General features: G+C 40.6%; 1 protein-coding gene across 1 annotated transcript in view; it reads left to right on the forward strand.

Moving 5' to 3' along the window:
* Positions 1-20,855, forward strand: part of Sac1 (Sac1 phosphatase) — a 273,269-nt gene that overhangs the window by 166,276 nt on the left and 86,138 nt on the right. Inside the window, exon 10 of the mRNA XM_067150216.2 lies at positions 6,471-6,707. Within this exon, the coding sequence (XP_067006317.1) occupies positions 6,471-6,707 (237 nt within the window). The remainder of the gene's footprint in view (positions 1-6,470; positions 6,708-20,855) is intronic.

The following is a 20,855-nucleotide window of genomic DNA, read 5'->3' on the forward strand; positions in this document are numbered from 1 at the left end:
TACAATTTAATTACAAGTTTTAAATAAGTTTTTATTAATAATATACCACAAAATATAATTTTCCTTCGTCCAAACATTTTGTCAGATTTTAAACAGAAAACAGTAATATTGATAGCTATTGCACCAACACAAGGTATTTCATATTATTATTACATTTCCCGGCAGGCATAATATTACACAGGAAACACAACATTCTGGAACTATTAGGAACTTGATAACTCAAAAAGAAAAAACAACTTTTCTTCAATCAAGCATTTTGTCTGATTTTAAACAGAAAACAATAATATTGATAGCTGTTACGCCAGCAAAAGGTATTTATTTTAGTAATATGATTAAATTTTGCAGGCATAATATTCGTTTGAAAACACAAATTTCTGGCATTCTTAGGAACTTGATAACTTGAAAAATAAAATTAACCCTGTTTTCATTCCTCCCTAATAGGCATGTGAAGATTACGATGTGTTTCTGTAAAAAATTATATATATATATATATATAGAATGCAGAAGGCAAAGGGAAACCGTTGCAATAGTTTTCCCAAGGAAAACCTATGATTAGTCAAATAATGAATATTGATGTAGCTGGCAACTGCGAGATCACATCATAGAGGAGTGATGTCGGGCCTGACTGGGGGGGAAATAGCGCTTCTCAGGTCTTGGCTGACTATAGTAAAGAGAGAGGAAGCACTACTGAAGCACTTCATTAAGATAAGTTATAACTTTCCAGAATTACAAGGGTATAAACAGAATTAAAATATAAATGTTGTTACATTTCTTAATAATATTCATCAGTATTAATAATTTATTTTTTAAATTTAAAACTGTGACTTTATAGAAGCTAACAGAGGCTCCCATCACAATGGGCTTATAGGAGGTAGAGATATTATTTCAAGAACGAAACATGTCGCTCTGTTTTTAGTTAATGGTATCTTTTTTTTTCAGATATAATCTGCTAATAAATGTTTTCTTTTTCAGGTATTTTCTAAATTTGTTATACTGAATTAGTTTTGACAGACTGAAGAACCCCACAGTAATAAATTAACTTATTCAGAAGTGAACAAAATTAGCTTCATTATAACAAACTACCAAAATTTTGAGCATTTCTCTTTCTGGACCTTTGTTACATTATTTCACTTATTGCAGGCACAAGCCAGTTAGACTTAGGTCAGGTTTATGGCTTTATGGGTTCAGGGCTCTTCATAATGGTCCCCAGTGTGTACCATGAAAACATCACCCAGATCATCACACCTCCTTCACCAGCCTGTTTCTGCGTGACTTTCCAACCACATGCCCTAGCCACTGAAGAAAATCGGCATATACACACATTTGGTTGCTGTCATGACGTACCAGGAGTCCAGATTCATCGGACCAGGCAACCTTTTACCAGTGGCAATGATTTTTCGCCTGCTTCATGCGCTGCTTTCAGTGGAGTGCAGTCAGCATTGGGGTACAACTGGGTCATCGACTCCACAGTCCTATTGCAAGCCGTCCACTTCATGACCGTATCAATGAGTACAATCAACAAATTAATTTAAAAACCACCTAATCGATACTTTATTTTTGCCTTGGGCAAAATTAAAAATAAATTAGCACACACAGAACATGTTTTGACCACTTAGTAGTCATCTTCAGCTGTATAAAGATAGCTTAGATGAAAACATTTGGACAGTAAGCATATTAAACCTTAAAACTATGTCCCATGGGATCCTAAAGAGTATAGCTCTACTTAATAAGTTTTTTAAACACAATTGTGGACGCGAATTGTAATTTAAGTATCATCCACACATATTACCTTATCCCCCAACCTCCCCCAAACCCTCCCCCCCTTCCTCTCTTCTTTGAGAGCACCTAGAACAATACTCTTTAGGATCCCATGGGACATAGTTTTAAGGCTTAATGTGCTTACTGTCCAAATGTTTTCTTCTAAGCTATCTGTATACAGCTGAAGATGACCACTAAGTGGTCGAAACATGTTCTGTCTGTGCTAATGTATTTTTAATTTTGCCCAAGGAAAAAATAAAGTATCAATTAGGTGGTTTTTAAATTAATTTGTTGATCCTCAGTCCTATGCGCAACAATGTTCAATGAACTCTGTGATGGAAAACATTAGCCTGGTCATCACTGTTGGCGTTTTCTGGAACTGAAGCCACACAGTCACTTCAAACAATGCAATGAGCTACTGTCAACACACGCCAGGATGACGGGTCGTTTGTCCATTATTGCATCACTTTTGATACGTGCTTACACCACTTTTGATACGTGCTCACAACATTGAAACAAGAGCAGCCCACAAGCCACACCGTTTCAGATATGCTGGTACCAAGATGCCGTACAATCACAATTTGCCCTCTTCAGAACCATTCCATTCTGATGTTGTAGGCACTACTAAGAGCAAGCCTGTAGACCTCCCCGATATATATCCCGCAACCAGCATATCACATGTTACTTTCCCTGTTCCAGGTGCGCTAAATGTTGTGAGGGTTTTTTTTTGTTTTGTTTTTTGTTTTTTTTATCTAAGAATTTCATTTTTTTGTCCGTATTGAACTGAGAACATAAGATAGGTAACTTAAAGGGTCCACCTGTTCAATACAAATAAATGTTATAATTGTTTATTTACAACATATTTTTACTTGGAACTAGTTTCAACGCTATTTAGCATCATCTTCAGCCAAAATGTGAGAAATAGGCATAGGAGTATGCATGCAGACATGTACATTACACAATATGTTCCAGCATTATGATTAAATAAGAGTAAAAGAGACATAAAATAGTGAATTACAAGGTCAGAAATTGTCAGTCATCAAAATGGCCCATGAAGGGTGAATCAAAACTGTACAAACATGAGTTAGGATTCAAAAACACAATCCCCTAAAAAACATACAACACAACAAAACCACGCGGAATTTCGAGATGAATTTGGCATTGAAGATTCAAATTTTTCAGACACTCTTCCATTAAATGTCGCCTGCCACAAGTGTAGTATAAACATAAGTTAGATTCAATAAACACAATCGTCTCAAAAATGCACATAATATTTTAAAAATTTAGTATTGAGATGAACTTGGCAGTTAAGGATTCAAATTTGTAGTCACTTTTTCACTAAGCGTCAATTCAAAACCGGCTGCGAAGGGTGAAATGAAATTGTACAAACACGAGTTAGGACTCGATAAATGCAATCCTTTGAAATACATTTAACACATTTGAACTTTGTGTAAGCTCGAGATAAACTTGGCACTTAAAGATTTGTGTTCACTTATTCATTGAATGTCACTGGTGCGAGTGTAGTTCAAACACAAGTTAGGATTCAACAGAATCAATCTTCTCAAAATTGCACATGACACTGTAACCTTCGGTTCAAGATGAACTTGGTAGTTAAAGATATTGTTCACTAAATTTAAATCAAAACAGTCTATGAAGGGTGAAATAACATTATAACAAACGCGAGTTAGGACTCAGTAAACACTAACTTCTAAATACATATAACACATTCAAATTTTGCGTAAGTTTGAGATGAACTTGGCAATTAAAGATTCCAAATTTGTAGACACTTTTTCATTAAATGTCACATAGGCCGAGCGTAGTATAAACATGAGTTAGGGTCCAACATACACAAACTTTTAAAAATGCATATAACATTTCAAAACCCAAGTACGAGATGAACTTAGCTGTTAAAGATTCACATTTGTAGTGATTTTTCATTAAATGTCACTTGTTGAGGGTGTAGTAAACATTTTCATTTGACAAGAATACAAACTTTGATTTATGTAAAACGTTCCTCTGAGAGCTTAGAAGTTGACCGTGCTATTATCTGTGGTCTATTGTTGCAACATAACGTGTAATGTGGAGACAGTTTCTATGATGTTCGCAGTTTCATGCGGGACCTGAGGCGGTAAAGCTATGGCACAAGATGAGGAGGAAATGAGCGCGGTGGACAGCTTAGTTCAGGGGAATAGCTATTGTTGGGGTAGGAGGGGAGAGGGAAGGTGAAGGAGCGGTAGAGGAGGTGTGAGGAGTGGAAGGAGGGGGAATTATTTTTTTTTTGCTAGGGGCTTTACGTCGCACCGACACAGATAGGTCTTATGGCGACGATGGGATGGAAAAGGCCTAGGAGTTGGAAGGAAGCGGCCGTGGCCTTAATTAAGGTACAGCCCCAGCATTTGCCTGGTGTGAAAATGGGAAACCACGGAAAACCATCTTCAGGGCTGCCGATAGTGGGATTCGAACCTACTATCTCCCGGATGCAAGCTCACAGCCGCACGCCTCTACGCGCACGGCCAACTCGCCCGGTGAGGGGGAATTAGGGAGGATGATGTGGTGAAAGTGCATGGCGTGAGAAAGTATTATGCATAATGTGAAAGACAGATCTGTTATTTGGAACATTAATATTTTTGAAAATTGCAATGAGAAAGTCGAACAGGGTCTTTGGTTTCTCAGAGATATCATTTAAGTTTAGGTTTGGATTGAAATATTGATCTAAATGAATATAGCAGTTTTCAGTGACGTCTAGGTACCCTTTAAGTTACCTAAAATGTCGTGAGGTCGGGGTAATGATAATGCAATGGTTCATTGGGGTACATTCAAACTAAATACAGAGGGATCCAGAAAAATGTAGACCCTCTTTGATAGTCAATATTAATGGAACAAAATGACATACCGTCACAATTCTTGCACGGGTGGAAGGTTATTTTATATGTTCAAAGTGACTCCCATTAGCAGCCAAATAACGTTGATGCCGCTGAACTGCTGACCGAACTGCGGCTGTCAGTGTTGTCGGTGTGATAGCTGTACAGGACGCCTCGATGGTTTCTCGCAGCTCATTCAGTGTAGCTGGCTTCTGTTGATAAACATTTTTCAAGATCCCTCATAGGTAGAAGTCAAGCGGTGTAAGGTCCAGAGACTGTGGTAGGTTCCCAAAGCTTCTCTTTTACCTATCCATTGTCCAGATAGATTTTTATCCATCCAGTGCCATCATGTTGTAGGTAAAATCTTTCATTTCCAAACACCTCTCGTATGGCAGGTAAAATCGTTGTTTGCAGCCTATGAAGATACACCTCACCAGTTATAGTACCTTCAGAGAAGAATGGGCCAATAAAATCGTGTGATTACTGAACACACCACACATTAACATCGGGTAGATTGACATATTTGTCCACGTGAACATGAGGAGTTTCAGGAGCTCAGTACACACAGTTGTGGCGGTTTACAGTGCCATTCAGTTTGAATTGCGCCTTGTCAGACCAGATAACCATCCCTGCAAACCGTTCATCCTCACGAGGCATGCCTTCAAACCACTTGCGATACTCCATTCTTCGATCTGGGTCATTCTTGTTCATAGCTTGCAGGGATCTTGGAATGTACACTTTCCACTTTGCAGCCTTCAGAGCTTACCCCGCTTTCACATGCATCCTGATTCGCATATTTTTGAGGTGACCTAGTAAAGTGTTGTAACACAGCAGCACTGGAAGCTGGACTTGTTGATGTTTTTGGTCGGCCAGACCTTTCCTTATGCACATCCTGAACAGTACCGCCGGCTTCAAATTTATCCCAAATACGATAAATATTTGTACGTGTTATGGCTGAATTCTGTACATATTACGCTATTGCCGTTGTACCTCCATCATGTTTTCGTACTTCCAGTACCACTTCAGTACAGTCTTGCATTGCTCAAACGACAGTCTTACTTCATTCATTGTTGCACTGTCATCAGCTGGAAGATGTGTGCCAAGATTGTCGCACCATTCACATGGCCATCATCTGTTGGGAAAACAATGGACTATGTTACCGTACAAGAATTGCAATGATATGTCATTTTGTTCCAAAGATAGTAACTATCAAGGAATGTCTACATTTCCTAGACCCCTCTGTATTGTAATGTGTTTGCAAATAGGTAAATGAAGACACAACTGGTTAGGATTTATTAACTAACACTAATTGCTTATACAACTATGCAGGCACATAATTACACCAGTTCACGCTCTCTGTCTACTCTCACTGCTCAGTCACACTAATTGTCCACTCTGTCGCTTAAAAACTAAAACAATCATACTACACTTGTCCACAAATTACACTTATAATCTAAATCAGCTTCACAGATATTATTGCAGTTGCTGTCCCAGCCACTTACTTTACAGCCTCCACACAACAGTCTCACAAGTCTGTATGACATACGCTGTCCGTTCATTCCCAACAGTCTTTGTTCAGTGTCCTTTGCCAATCCCACGTCAAACTCTCCCATGGTGCACTAGAAAATGTTCACTTCTCAGCAGCTAGACCAAGATACTCAACTCCTCTACAGAAAGAAAGACAGACAGAATGAAAACACGGTTTTTCTTTGAGTGATTTATCTTCATAAATTTCATTTCATGATTTCTTAGTGCACGTTGGTTTTCTTTATTATTATCAGTTATCATATTCAAATCATTAAACTTGCTGTTGTAAATGATTCACACTTGTATGTTTTGACATTTTTGCAGAAACTTGGTATCTTACGATCTGGTCAGCGATTAGAAGATCAGTTGGGCTTCGAAACTCTGTTTAAGCAGGTGTGGGCTGATAATGCTGACGTGTTGAGCGTTCAGTACTCAGGAACAGGTGCCCTTAAAACAGACTTCACTCGAACTGGCAAACGAACCAAATGGGGACTTTTGAAAGATGGGTTGAACTCGCTTACACGTTACTATAAGAACAATTTTGCTGATGGATTTCGACAGGTAAGCGATATTATTTTATAAGTGCATTTTTCTTTACCGAATTCAATATTTTGGTTATTTTTAGTATGCTATATCAATTTCCAGTGCTGGTTGGTTTTCTGTTATATCACGCTGAGCAACTCAGATTGGAAGAGCACTGGCCTTTTGAGCTCAAATGGCAGGTTTGATCTCGCTTTTGTTCGGTAGAGTTTGAAGGTGCTCAAATACACCAGCCTCTCTGTCAGTAGATTTAGTGGCACACAAAATAATTCCTGTGGGACAAAATTTGAACACCGCAGCATCATTGAAAATAGCTTAAAGTAGTTAGTGAAACTTAAAACCAGTAACATTAAATTTAAGTTTCCTGTTATTCATATTTCATTATAATTAATTTCTTAGGACGATGGCTTGTCGACACAACCACAGTCCCCTTTCTTCAGCTTAGCGCTTCATCCCTTGGTATACCAAATATTTAATTTGAGTTCTTGACGGTGTTTAGTCCTTACTTCCTCACTCTCCCTCTCTCTGTTATGTTGCAATATGTGCCCAATTACTTTGGCAATCCTCGAAGTTCTCTCATGCCTTTGATTTTGTTAAGAATGCTTTCATTGATTTCCAGGACTCCCAACCTGAAAGCCTTGAGCAGTTTCCTGTTTTCTTTATTGTGCCCAATTACTTTGGCAATCCTCGAAGTTCTCTCATGCCTTTGATTTTGTTAAGAATGCTTTCATTGATTTCCAGGACTCCCAACCTGAAAGCCTTGAGCAGTTTCCTGTTTTCTTTATTTAATGCCCAGGATTCAAAACCATTTAGCAGCAGAGCAGGGATTTTGCAAAGCACTTTTTTTCTTAAGTGTTTCTTCATTCTGATTTTCATCTGTAAGATAATAGCACTTCTAGCATTTTAGTCAGATTCGTTCTTAATCAGCAACTGCTGCTATATCATTTGCAAAACAAATGCATTGAATTTCCTGATTGTTGATCTTAATGCCTTTTATGTTGTCCTTGAACTCCTATATGACGTCCGGCTCCATGGCTAAATGGTTAGCATGCTGGCCTTTGATCACAGGGGTTCCGGGTTCGATTCCCGGCAGGGTCGGGAATTTGAACCAAAATTGGTTACTTTCCCTGGCACGGGGACTGGGTGTACGTGTCGTCTTTATTCATCCTCATCCCGACGCGCAGGTCGCCTACGGGAGTCAAATCAAAAGACCTGCACCTGGCGAGCTGAAGTCCTTGGACACATCGTGTCACTAAAAGCCATACTACATTTCATTTTCCTATATGACATCAGTAAATATATTAAAACAGGTAGGGTGATTATGAGCAACCTTGTCTGACACATTCCGTAACCCTTTCTGTTCTATTGATTCCTTGTACCTCAATACCACTGTCCTAAGCCTGAAGGACCTATCTATTTTTTTATTTTTTATTTTTCCATGGTAAGTTAATGTTAGGGATTTCTCTGCCTATTTCCTAAGTAAAGTAGCCATAGCTTACTTAGAGTGTGATGTAGAGCACTAATTAATTATGCCATATCTTGAAAGTTTAATGAAATTCTAGGGCCGATTGTATAAACATCACTAACTGGAGATCAGTTTTAATCTAAGTTCAGAAAATGATCTGAGATCAGACCGGTGTCGTGTTGTATAACACTGATCTAAGATCAACTAATCGAAGTTCAATTTTGATCCCAGTTCATATGTGAACGCTTGGCAACAGCGCAAAAACTGCCGAGTGTCACGAGTCGCGTTGAGCAGCGTGACTGTTTTCATTCGTATTCTGTGTGCCAAGCGAAAGAAATAAAGAAAAAAATGACTGAAATATTTGTATTGAACAAGTAAGTAGAGAAATCATACATTAATCCTGTATTATGTAAGTTAAATTTGTCGGCAAGCGATAAGCATACACTTCCTTATTTCTTCTATTTCAGGCTCCTGCTTCCAAATCAGCTAATCTCCACACCTCGACCTCGAAAACTGCTGATGTGCTCACGAAGTTACGGTTGCCTAGCATAAAATGAAACTGAGACCTTAAAACTTGATAATGAAATTTAAAAATTTGAAATTTTAATGACAAGGAGAAAGTTAGGCCTGGACAATATGGAAAACTGGGTTTAATTGCATAGTACAGTGGCATTATTAGACGCATATAGTTGTAAAGTACATTATGTTTTTGGCTAGTTTTGTTGCAGGTAAACTGTTTGTATAATTTAGTTTGAACCACTTTTTGTAATATCCAACTGTAAATTTTTTTAAAAATATTGTTACCTAAATACATTATTAATAATTGCTGCCCTTACAGCAGTGTTTTCTCTTCCATGAACGTCATTTGCAGCAGGTAGTGGAATTTCTTCGAATGCTCTTCTTGCAGCGAACACAGCCTCATCTCTTTCAGGGACCTCATCTACTGCATTACAGCGATATTGTGCAAGACGAATGCTGCAACTATGATTACTGGAACACGAGCTAACTTTACTCTTAGTCCCATACTGAAACAAGGGAACCGTCTTTCACAACTCCAAATGTTCTTTCTATTGCTGACCTGGTTGCTTTATGGGCTCGATTATAAGCTCTTTCTGCAGCTGTTTCAGCATGAAGTACTGGAGTCAGCAGGTGACGACAACACTGATAGCCATTGTCTCCCAGGAGAATGCCTTCTGGAAAGTCACCTGTTTCGAACTGAGCATGCACTCGTGAATTAATGAAAATATTGCTGTCGTGAGCAGATCCAGGCCATCTTGCTTGTTTTGAACGTAAATCACTCACTTGATTAAATAACAATATTTATTACATTTACGACACTTATATAACACATTATAATACATAACACGGAGTATTGATGGGCAGATGGCCCCGATAACAGTCAGTCACATGTTCCCGTCTCCTCTCGCACGAGGCACCCAAGCATAACAGTCTCTCATCCCCTTCCATCCACACCACTTCCGGCTGGGTGCTGAAGGGTGCTGCTATCTGTCCTAGGAAGTGGTAGCGAGCAACTAGGTGGTCTAGCCATAGCTAGGCCGGAACATGCTCCCCACTGTTGAATCACCATGATTCAACCGAATTAAATTGCCTGATATGCCCTCATGAGAGTTCAGTTCAAATATCACACAGGCACTGACATACAGAGTTCATGTACAGTAACCAAAATGAGTTAATCATTCAACAAAATATACATATAAACATAGGCAAAACAGAAACATAAGCAACAAAATATTTACACACTGTTAACAGAAGGTACTAAGTAGGTTGACTGTGTCCTCATCCATTATTATACAGTATGAATTAAGCACACTATAAGTTCTCAGTTCAAATCACACACACAACACCATAATTACACTCTGAAATGAACACATGAAACACATTATGTTTTAGCCACAACGATCCTGTTTAGTTCTCAATAGGTAATGGAATTAATTTGTTAACAGGTCGTTTAAAAAGACTACTGATTGTTCTGATGGTAGCCACTCATGCAAGTCCATCCTTCTCAGGGTGAACAGTCTCCACCACAGCCAACTTCCAACAGAGAGGAGGAAGATTGTCCTCCTTCAGAAGAACAACTGTACCAGTAGCTTGGTTCTCCTTGGGACAGGTCCATTTTTTCCTCTGCTGCAGTGAGTTCAGGTAATCGGCAGACCACCTCTTCCACAACTGCTGCTGAATTGACTGGATACACTGCCATCGAGACAATCTGTTGATGGGCAGGTCAGTAATGTCAGGCTCAGGGATGGTTGTAAGGGGGGCACCAATTAGGAAGTGAGCAGGTGATAAATAATTAAGGTCACTGGGGTCATTAGATAAGGCAGATAGGGGGCGAGAATTGAGACAGGCTTCTATCTGTGCAGTAAGGGTACATAGCTTCTCAAATGTCAGTAGCGCATTACCTGCAACTCTTCTCAAGTGGTACTTCATGGACTTGACAGCTGCTTCCCACAGTCCGCCAAAGTGTGGAGAGCTGGGAGGTATAAAGTGCCACGTGATGCCTTCCATCGCTAATGAATTCCTTATCTCTTCACAAAAGCTGGTTGAAAGGAATAGTTTTTGGAGATCCTGCATTCTTCTATTGGCACCAATGAAGTTAGTCCCATTATCACTATAGATGATGGAGCATTTCCCACGTCGAGCTATGAATCTCGTCAGGGCTGCCATAAAGGCATCAGTAGAGGGGTCACTCACCACCTCCAGGTGAAGAGCCTTGGTAGCCAGACAGATGAACAATGCAATGTAGCTCTTCGTTGTCTGTTTGCTTCTCACATTTCCCTTCTTGACGAAGAAAGGACCAGCATAATCAGTTCCTACGTTAAGAAATGGGCGACTCTGTTGCACTCTGGTAACTGGGAGCTGTCCCATCAGCTGTTCAGCTGTTGACGCCTTGAATCTAAAACAGGTCAGGCACTTGTGGATGACTCTTCGAACAATTGCCCTAGCCATGGGAATCCAGAATCTTTCTCTTAATGATGCAATTACTAATTGAGCACCTGCATGTAAAAGCCTAATGTGTTCTGCCATCACAACAAGGTTTGTGAGAGCATGCTGGGGAGGAAGGATAAGCTGGTGCTTATTTTCATAAGGTAGTTTTGAATTTACTAGTCTTCCTCCTACCCTTAGCATTCCCTTATCATCTAAGAAAGGATGTAAATCTGCAATTTTACTCTTCCTTGAAATGCAACGCTTAGAGTTGAGACTGGCTATCTCTTGAGCGTAACACACTTGTTGTGCAATTTTGATACAGGAGTGCAAGGCCATCTGCAGCTCTTGTGTACTTAATATCCCTAACCTCTTGTCTTGAGGATTGGCACTATTGTGAATAAATCGCCAACAATATGCAGTAACTCGAGTCAGTCGGGACAGTGACGAGTACTTCAGCATAAGTTCATCCCAATTTGTACCTATCAACATACCGGGCGAGTTGGCCGTGCGCGTAGAGGCGCGCGGCTGTGAGCTTGCATCCGGGAGATAGTAGGTTCGTATCCCACTATCGGCAGCCCTGAAGATGGTTTTCCGTGGTTTCCCATTTTCACACCAGGCAAATGCTGGGGCTGTGCCTTAATTAAGGCCACGGCCGCTTCCTTCCAACTCCTAGGCCTTTCCCATCCCATCGTCGCCATAAGACCTATCTGTGTCGGTGCGACGTAAAGCCCCTAGCAAAGAAAAAACAAAACCTATCAACATAACTGCAGGAAGTGTGCTTTGTGACTCAGGTAGTTCCTCTTCTGCATGGGCTGAGCTTGTGTCTGGCCATGATTCAGTGGGCTCAGTTAACCAGGATGGTCCGTGCCACCACAGGTTCATACCTCGTAGTTGTCCTGGAGCAACACCTCTGGATATTAAATCTGCTGGATTACAACTGGTAGGAACATGTCTCCATTCAGCCTTGTGAGTGTATTCTTGAATTGAAGAGACTCGGTTGGCCACAAATGTTTTCCAGCGAGTAGCAGGAGATGCGATCCAGGCTAAGACAATGGTGGAGTCCGTCCATAGGTACAGCTTGCTGACTGGCAGAGACAAAGCTGGAAGGGTCTTGTGGAGTAGTCGGGCAAGTAGTAGCGCTCCACACAGTTCAAGTCTTGGTAGTGTCAGTTTCTTCACCGGTGCTACTCTGGATTTAGAACATAATAATCTGACACAGGTCTGTCCCCCTTTGTCGACAGACTGTACATAAAGACAAGCTCCATAAGCTTGTTCTGAAGCATCAGAAAAACCATAAATTTGTATATCAACAGGGGGTCCCTTACATGTGACTAACCGCTCAATATAAAATTCTCTTACTGCCTGTGGCTTAAAGTGAAGTTCTTCCCTTTCTCTGACTAGTTGAGATGGTAGTCTGTCATCCCAGTTCAGATTGACTAGCCAAAGTTTCTGCATAAAAACCTTGTAAGAAATTACCAAAGGTCTGACCAACCCAAGTGGATCAAATATTGATGCAATAACAGATAAGACCTTTCGTTTAGTTACATGAGAGTCAGCATGATAGGGACTGTCTGAATACAGATTGCCACAAATGAGAAAATGATCAGTAACTGGATGCCATAACAGGCCTAAAGATTTCGCGCTAGTGCCTTCATCAAGACTTAAAGGCAGCTGGGTTTCCCTGTCCTCTTCTGAAACTGCTTCTAGTAATGCTGGGTGGTTTGAACACCATTTCCTGAGGTGAAATCCTCCACTCTCTAGTAAATTAATAATTTCAGACTGCAACTGAAGAGCATCCTGGATATCGTCACAGCCGCTTAATAAATCATCAACATAAAAATCTCTGCGAACAACTTGTGCTGCTCTGGGGAACCTCGATTCTTCATCTTCAGCAAGTTGCTGCAGGCATCTGGTAGCTAGGAAGGGTGCTGGTGCTGTACCATATGTTACAGTTGTCAGTTCATAGTGAGAGGGTGGGTCCCTAGGTGATTCCCTCCAGATAATCCACTGAAGTTTCCTATCATCTGCATGAACCATGACTTGCCGATACATTTTAGCAATATCTGCGGTGAAGGCAAAGGTATGCATTCTGAATCTTAGAATGATAGAGTAAAGATCCTGTTGTATTGTCGTTCCAACCAGTAATATGTCATTCAATGAAATGTTGTTAGAAGTTTTAGAAGATGCATCAAATACTACCCTAGTTTTGGTAGTCGAGCTACTAAGCTTAAAAACTGGATGATGGGGTAGATAATAGCTTCCACCTTCATTCCCTGACTGAGTAGATGTATCCACCTTGACCATATGCCCCATCGCCTCATACTCGTGAAGAAAGTTAGAGTACTCGTGTTTAAGTGAGGGCTGCCTGCTGAAACACAGTTCTAATTGAGTTAGTCTTGACATGGCATGATTGAAGGAGTTTCCCAGAACCTCAGGTTTCTGCTTGAGGGGTAAGCGAACTATGAATCTACCTGTAGCATCCCTAGTAGTATTCTCTGTAAAATGTTTTTCTGTGGCTCTCTCTTCTCTTGTCATGACTCGTGACGTAAGCTCTTCTATTTCCCAGAACCGTTGTAGTTGGGTGTCTAACCTGTCCTCTGACTTCAAGAAACATGTAGTTAGAGTAGGATTTTTCTCTTCCCTACAATGGTAGTGTCCAGCAATAATCCATCCTAGTTCAGTGTCTTGAAGGATTGGATAATCTGGTGATCGAGTTCTGCGCCCAGGTTTCAGTAATGAAAAGAAATGTTCTGCACCTATTAACAATTCAATGTCACCTGGCTGGAAGAACTTGGGGTCAGCGAGCTTCAAATCAGTGGGCAAGTTCCAATGCTCATGCTGAATGTAACTACTGGGCATGTTACCTGTGATACGTGGAAAGACAGAGCAAGTCATACTCACAGTGAAGTTACTTACAGTGGATTGCAATTCTAACTGAACACTGTACCTTGATTGAGAAATGGAATCATTTATGCCGCTGATTGGTATGGGATTCTTCATTTTCTTAAGGCCTAATCGCTGTGCTAGACTTTCGGTGCAAAGATTAACCTGGCTGCCACTGTCAAGAAGTGCCCGGCAGACCTGCATTTGCCCCCTAGAATCTAGTACCTTGACCATGGAAGTGGACAGCAGAACCCCTACAGGGTCTCTTGTATTGCAGTATGTGTGAGGGGAGTTGGATGCAGTTTGATGGGCTGTACCTCCCTCTCTACCTGATGGATTATGTAATGAGGTGTGATGCTTCCTACTACATAATTTACAGCCATGTGATTTGCACTGTTTGGCAGAATGCTGTGTACGCAGACAGTTAAAACATAAGTCCATTTCTTTAACCCTTCTTTGTCTATCTTCCACACTCAGAGCTGGAAACCCTTCACATTTAAATATCGGGTGATTACCATGACAGCAGGGACACTTTATGAGACTGGTAGTGGTGTAAGTGTAACGTGGTTGAGTATCCCCTTGAGGTTTAGGCTTATTTCTGTCAGCTTGTTGTCTGTGCGATGGTGCAGTGTGCTGTGAGCTAGGGAAGTTCTCCAGAGCTTGCCGTTTATGCTCAACAAATGACGGCAAGTCATCAAGTGATGGAACCTGAGTGTCTGCTTGTGATAATTCCCAGTCTCGTCTAGTACAAGCATCAAGTCCTTGAGCATACAGTTGAGTCAAAATAACTTCATGCAATGGAATGTTAAGTTCTAGGGCCTTGAGTGCATTCAAATGACTATTAAAAGTGTTAGAGTAACTTAACAGTTCTGTGGCTGTTTCACTGGAGACTGATTTTAAAGTTAAGAGTGCCTTAACATGAGTAGCTGCTATTAGTTTCTTGTTCTCAAATCTGTCCTTCAACATTTTCCACGCTACCTCATAATTTGCCTCTGTGATGGGTAAATTTTGAATTAATTGGCTGGCTGGGCCCTTGAGAACAGATGCTAAGTAGTGAAATTTCTGGACACTTGGCAGATTATTGTTGTTATGAATCATAACTTGAAAACTGTCTGCGAATGAGAGCCAGTTTTCGTATTTTCCATCGAAATGTGGAATGTTAATAGCCGGGAACTTTAAACTCGCGACACTGCTGACCTGAGTTCTTCCTGAATCTACCGTGTCGCGTGATGACTCTTCAAGGCTCGCTATTATTTTACTCATTTCGCCCTTTACCTTGTAGTATTTGGCTTCGAATTCGGCACGCACCTGATCATGAGCTTGCTCGTTTTCAACGTCTCCTAATTCTAATTCTGACTGCACATCATCAAACTTCGACATTAATGCACTCATGTCTTTGTATCGCAGTTTAATTTCATGCGAATTCTAATGTTGTTGAGCGATGAAATTCTCAACTAAAGTTTCCGAGCGAGTAAGTTGCGCTTTAAATCGCGACCTCTGCTTAAGTAGCCTTTGCCTTGTTGAGGATTCCATGATGGAGGGGGTAAGACAATAACAAGGAGAAAAGGAGAGCCTTAAATGAATAGTACTGACCTGCCTTCTCAGTTTAGTTTACCTCTGGTGCTGGAACATCGAACCCGGGACTGCCAGATGATGTCATTAGTGAACTTCCAAGTATTTCCATGTTACTGTAGAAACTAGTCGTCCATACTACACGCCACGCTGCTTTCACGAGGTCCTCGTGGTGTAGATAATCCGGCCCGGTAATTGGATCATGTTTTGAACGTAAATCACTCACTTGATTAAATAACAATATTTATTACATTTACGACACTTATGTAACACATTATAATACATAACACTGAGTATTGATGGGCAGATGGCCCCGATAACAGTCGGTCACATGTTCCCGTCTCCTCTCGCACGAGGCACCCAAGCATAACAGTCTCTCATCCCCTTCCATCCACACCACTTCCGGCTGGGTGCTGAAGGGTGCTGCTATCTGTCCTAGGAAGTGGTAGCGAGCAACTAGGTGGTCTAGCCATAGCTAGGCCGAAACATTGCTACTATATTTAGGGACCTGATCCTAGCATCACAAATAACTTGAACATTTAATGAAAACCACCCATGACGATTCCTATAAACTTCTGCGTTATCGCCCCCAGGAGATATTATAGGTATGTGGGTACAATCTATAGTGCCTATAACACCAGGGAAGTGTTTTACATCGAAAAAATCACACATGATTTTCTTCACGTCATTTTCTTTGGAAAGAATTTTGATAAAGTTGTGTTTCAGTGCAGCAATGAGATTAGATACACGATGAATGGCTCTGTAGACTGTTGCTGCGTCTACATGCAGTAAATTACCAACGACTAACTGAAAACTTCCCGTGGCAAAGAATCTCAAAGTTAGTAACATGTGCATTGAAGACAAAGGTTTGTTTCTCTTGGTAGGTTTAACTAGATTATCATGCAACCTGAGTTCTTGCTGTTCCACTGTATCTTTTTCCAAGCGATAGCTCAGTTTAAACTTCTTATCACTTAATTCTCCCATTGGATTTCCTCTTTTACAGAACACACGGGGAGCCTGAAGAAATTCATCATTTTCACCATCAGAAGATATATCCGAGAAATCAGAGTAATCAGACATCTGTAAAATACGAACGAGATAAGATAATAATGTAAGCAATTTATCGAGGTTATATTACAGAATGATTACATTACACTGCAGTAAAGGAAGCGTAATATTGCCTATATACGGACAACTATAACTAGCAATGTATGAGGTTAGACTTCAGTGTATTTTTTAAAACCATTTATCGTAAAAACACAGGTAATATTTTATTAACAATCAGCTGTTCTTGTATCTCAAGTAGGAAACAACTCCTGTCAAAGAGTTTGATTGGAGAAATTTCTCCAGTCAAAGTTGATCGTAGTTCAGTGCGAATTGATCTCAGAATAACATTTATACAATACAAATGTACGAGTTATGCGTGAACCGAGATCAATTTCGTCTCTGATCTAAGATCAAACAGTTTATACAATCGGCCCTCAGTGTATGTATTCTCCCAGGGTAGTGGTCTATATTATATAAAATAAGAGTTTTGTCTGTACACTGCTCAGAATTTTAAAAGGATGTATTTCTGCGTCAGTCGTGTCCACAGTAACAAGGAAATGCACTTTTTTAATTTTCCGTAATGTCTGTCTGTATGTCTGTCTGTCTGTCTGTATGTATGTATGTATGTATGTATGCACACGCATCACTAGAAAACCGCTGAAGAGAATTGAATGCAAATTGGTATGCAAAGTCAGCGAATAAGTCGCTACAATCTAGGCCAAAATAATTGTATTCACGCTGAATGAAATGGTAGTTTAGGGAAAGGCCTAAAATGTAATTCTCAAATATTTATATTAGTGGACGTATCTTAATGAAAATCGGTAGGCAAAGTCGGGGAATAAGTCGCTATAATCTAGGCTATAAATAACTGTATTCACGTTGAGAAAAATGATGAAATGAAATGTCGTATGGCTTTTAGTGCCGGGATATCCCAGGACGGGTTTGGCTCGCCAGGTGCAGGTCTTTCTATTTGACACCCGTAGGCGACCTGCACGTCGTGATGAGGATGAAATGATGATGAAGACAACACATACACCCAGCCCCCGTGCCGTTGGAATTAACCAATTAAGGTTAAAATCCCCAACCCAGCCAGGAATCGAACCCAGGACCCTCTGAACCGAAGGCCAGTACGCTGACCGTTCAGCCAACGAGTCGGACGAGAAAAATTATAGTTTAGGAGAAGGCACCAGAAGCATTGGGGAGCCATACTGATCAATGACCACTGTACACCCTCCCATAATCCACGAAGATTGTTCAGAGCATGGTCCAGGGCATGCACACATACCTCTCAACTGCATCCCAGGTCGTAGGTACGGGTCGTTGGCAGGGTGCTGGAGGCGAACAAAGGGGTAAACATGATCTGTTAGCAGGTTTCTGTTATGTTTGCTGGTGAAGAACATTGTCAGATTTACTAGGGATCCCATTTCATCGTAGTGAAAAGTCCCCATACAAGGATACCACCACCATTGGCCTGAAATGTACCCTGCTGACAAGGGATCCATTGCTTCACATGGTTGATGACTCGTGATACCCAGCCATCAGCGTGTAGCAACTGGCACCTTAACTCTCATCTGTCCAGGCAACCTTTATCCATGTTTTGAGTGTCCAATGTCAGTGTTGAACAGAGGTACCTTCATGGGTCACTTGCTTCTGTACCCCACAACAAGGAGATTGTTCTGGGTGGTATGGCTGGTCACATGTCATTGTTGTCCAGCATTGAATTAATGAGTAATCTGCTGCACTGTCTTTCATCCTTCCGCTTTTACGATCTGAACTAGCCAACAGTGACCTCCATCATCAGCGCGTCTTACTCCTTGACAGTTGACGCTAGCAGCAGAGATTTTGCCTAAATAAGCGTATTCAGGGTACACTCTTGATATGGTAGCCCCTGAGAAGCCCAGTGCCTACATGACTTCATAGATGGAATGGCCCATACACCTGGCGCCGACATCTGGCCACGATCGATTGCACTGAGGTCTCATGTTTTCCCCATCCTGTAGTAATCTATTACTCATACAACCCGTACGAATTCTGACGTCCTTGCTGGTTACATACCACGCCCTCCTATTACATTCGCTGGCTGAGCACATCACCATTTCCCCACTATGGCAGCTATTGCTAATTCAATTGCTGATAAGTGTACATAGCGCTTGGCACAGCTCGAGAATCAATCTTCTCCCTTTTCCAGCCCAAGCTAGTCACTTTCAAAATTTTGAACTGTTTCTCCCAGTTTACATTGTCAAATGTCTGTTCAATGTCTGCAAAAGCAGCACAGCTTCAGTCTCCTTTCTAAAATAATTCAAAGAGACGAGATTAAGTCCTGAAATCCATCCGTCCCTCCCTCCGTTCGTCCATCCATCGTTAAATGAGAAGGATTAATGTTTTGGAGATTTTTGACTATGAGTAGGCAGGTCAGTTAGAAACAGGGAATGAAAAATATTATGGAAGATTATGGGCCACAGATTGGTTGGTGACCAGGTTCATTTGGGGTCCAGTGAAGAACTTACGGTACCGAGCAAGTGCTTCGTGGTTTGGGTCCCGTAGCTGTGAGCTTGCATTCGGAAGATAGTGGTTTTGAACCCCCACTGTCGGCAACTCTGAAGATGGTTTCTTTTGTGGTTTCCCATTTTCACACCAGGCAAATGCTGGAGCTGTACCGTACTTAAGACCACAATCTCTTCAGTCCCATTCTTAGCCCTTTCCTATCGCATTGTCTCCATAAGACCTATCCGTCATAGTGCAATGTAAAACAAATTGTTAAATTTAAATTTTAAAATTTAGAAAACTTCAAGGAAAATAGAACCAATGGCATCTTCTTCTTCTTCTTTTATGGCCACATAGAATCACTTTATTCTGTCCGTCGTTCAGGTCTCTTTGAAGGGATTGTTCGGGCTTTGCGATCCCCACATTACTTCTTCAGACGCTCCGATCTTCGTGCCCTTTCCTCAGTTGAAAATGTGTCTGTTGTTGGTTTGTTTTGTGTAAGGGTAAAGCGGAGGTTTGTATTCTTGAGTTTTGTGTTCAATTTTATCTTATTTGTGGTGTCTTCTGTTGTAAGACCTATTTCCTTCAGATCCTCTCTTACTTCTCTGATCCAATTTACATCCTGTTGTGGTATTTTTTGGGACGAGATTGTGTTGTACTAGTTGTTTCAGAAGTCTCGAATCCTGCATCCTCATGATATGTGCAAAGAATCCCAGTCTCCTCTTACGCATAGTAACTTATCTGTAATGGGTTCTAGCTCTTTGTACACGACTTTGTTAGGTATTAACCGCCACTGTCCATCTTTCTGGTATTTTTTGTTGATGCAGGTTCTTCCAATCCTCCTTTCAATTTTCTGGAGTCTGTCAGTCTTTGATTGTTTATTCAGGTAAAAGAGTGTTTCTGCTGCATATGTAGCTTCCGGTTTTATAACTGTGTTGTAGTGTTTTATTTTTGTATTTATTGATAGACATTTCTTTTTGTAGATATCCCATGTTAATTTTTGTGCTTTAGTTAATCTATTTGATCTTATTTGGATTGAGATATTTTCATTTAGGTTATGTGTTATTACTTCTCCAAGATATTTAAATTGAGTTACTATTTTGATTTTATTACCATTTATGGTGACTTCTTTTAGCTGTGTTGGTTTTGTGGGCATAATTTCTGTTTTTTCAAATGATATTTTGAGGCCAATTTTATCTGCAATGTTATGAAGTTCTGATATCAGGGTTTTTGGTTCTTTTATGTCCACTGCTAGTAATGCTAAATCGTCAGCAAAACCCAGGCAATTTGTTTTGATTTTTCGGCCAATCTTTATTTTGGGGGGACATTTCCTAAACCATTCCCTCATTACCATTTCTAGAGCACATTTAAATATTAGTGGTGAGAGCCCATCTCCCTGGCGTAGTCCAGTTTTAATTTCAAATGTCTCTAATGTTTCACCCCTAAATTTCACTTTTGATTTGGTGTTGGTGAGAGTCAATTTTATCATGTTTATTAATTAGGGGTGTAGTCCAAGGTGCCTTAAAATTTTAAAAAGAGATTCTCTATGGATGCAATCATAAGCTTTCTTGAAATCTACAAATGCTATCACCATATCTCTGTTTCTTCTCCTGTTATAGTCCATTATCAACTTAAGACTCATGATCTGATCAGGACAGCTCCTCCAGGGTCTTAAACCTCCTTGATATTCTCCTAGTTCTTTCTCAAGTTGTAAACCTATGCTATTAAGGATGATTATTGAAAATATTTTGTATGTTATGGCTAGGAGCGAG

The sequence above is a fragment of the Anabrus simplex genome, chromosome 6 (assembly GCF_040414725.1).
Source record: "Anabrus simplex isolate iqAnaSimp1 chromosome 6, ASM4041472v1, whole genome shotgun sequence".
Lineage (NCBI taxonomy): Eukaryota > Metazoa > Arthropoda > Insecta > Orthoptera > Tettigoniidae > Anabrus > Anabrus simplex.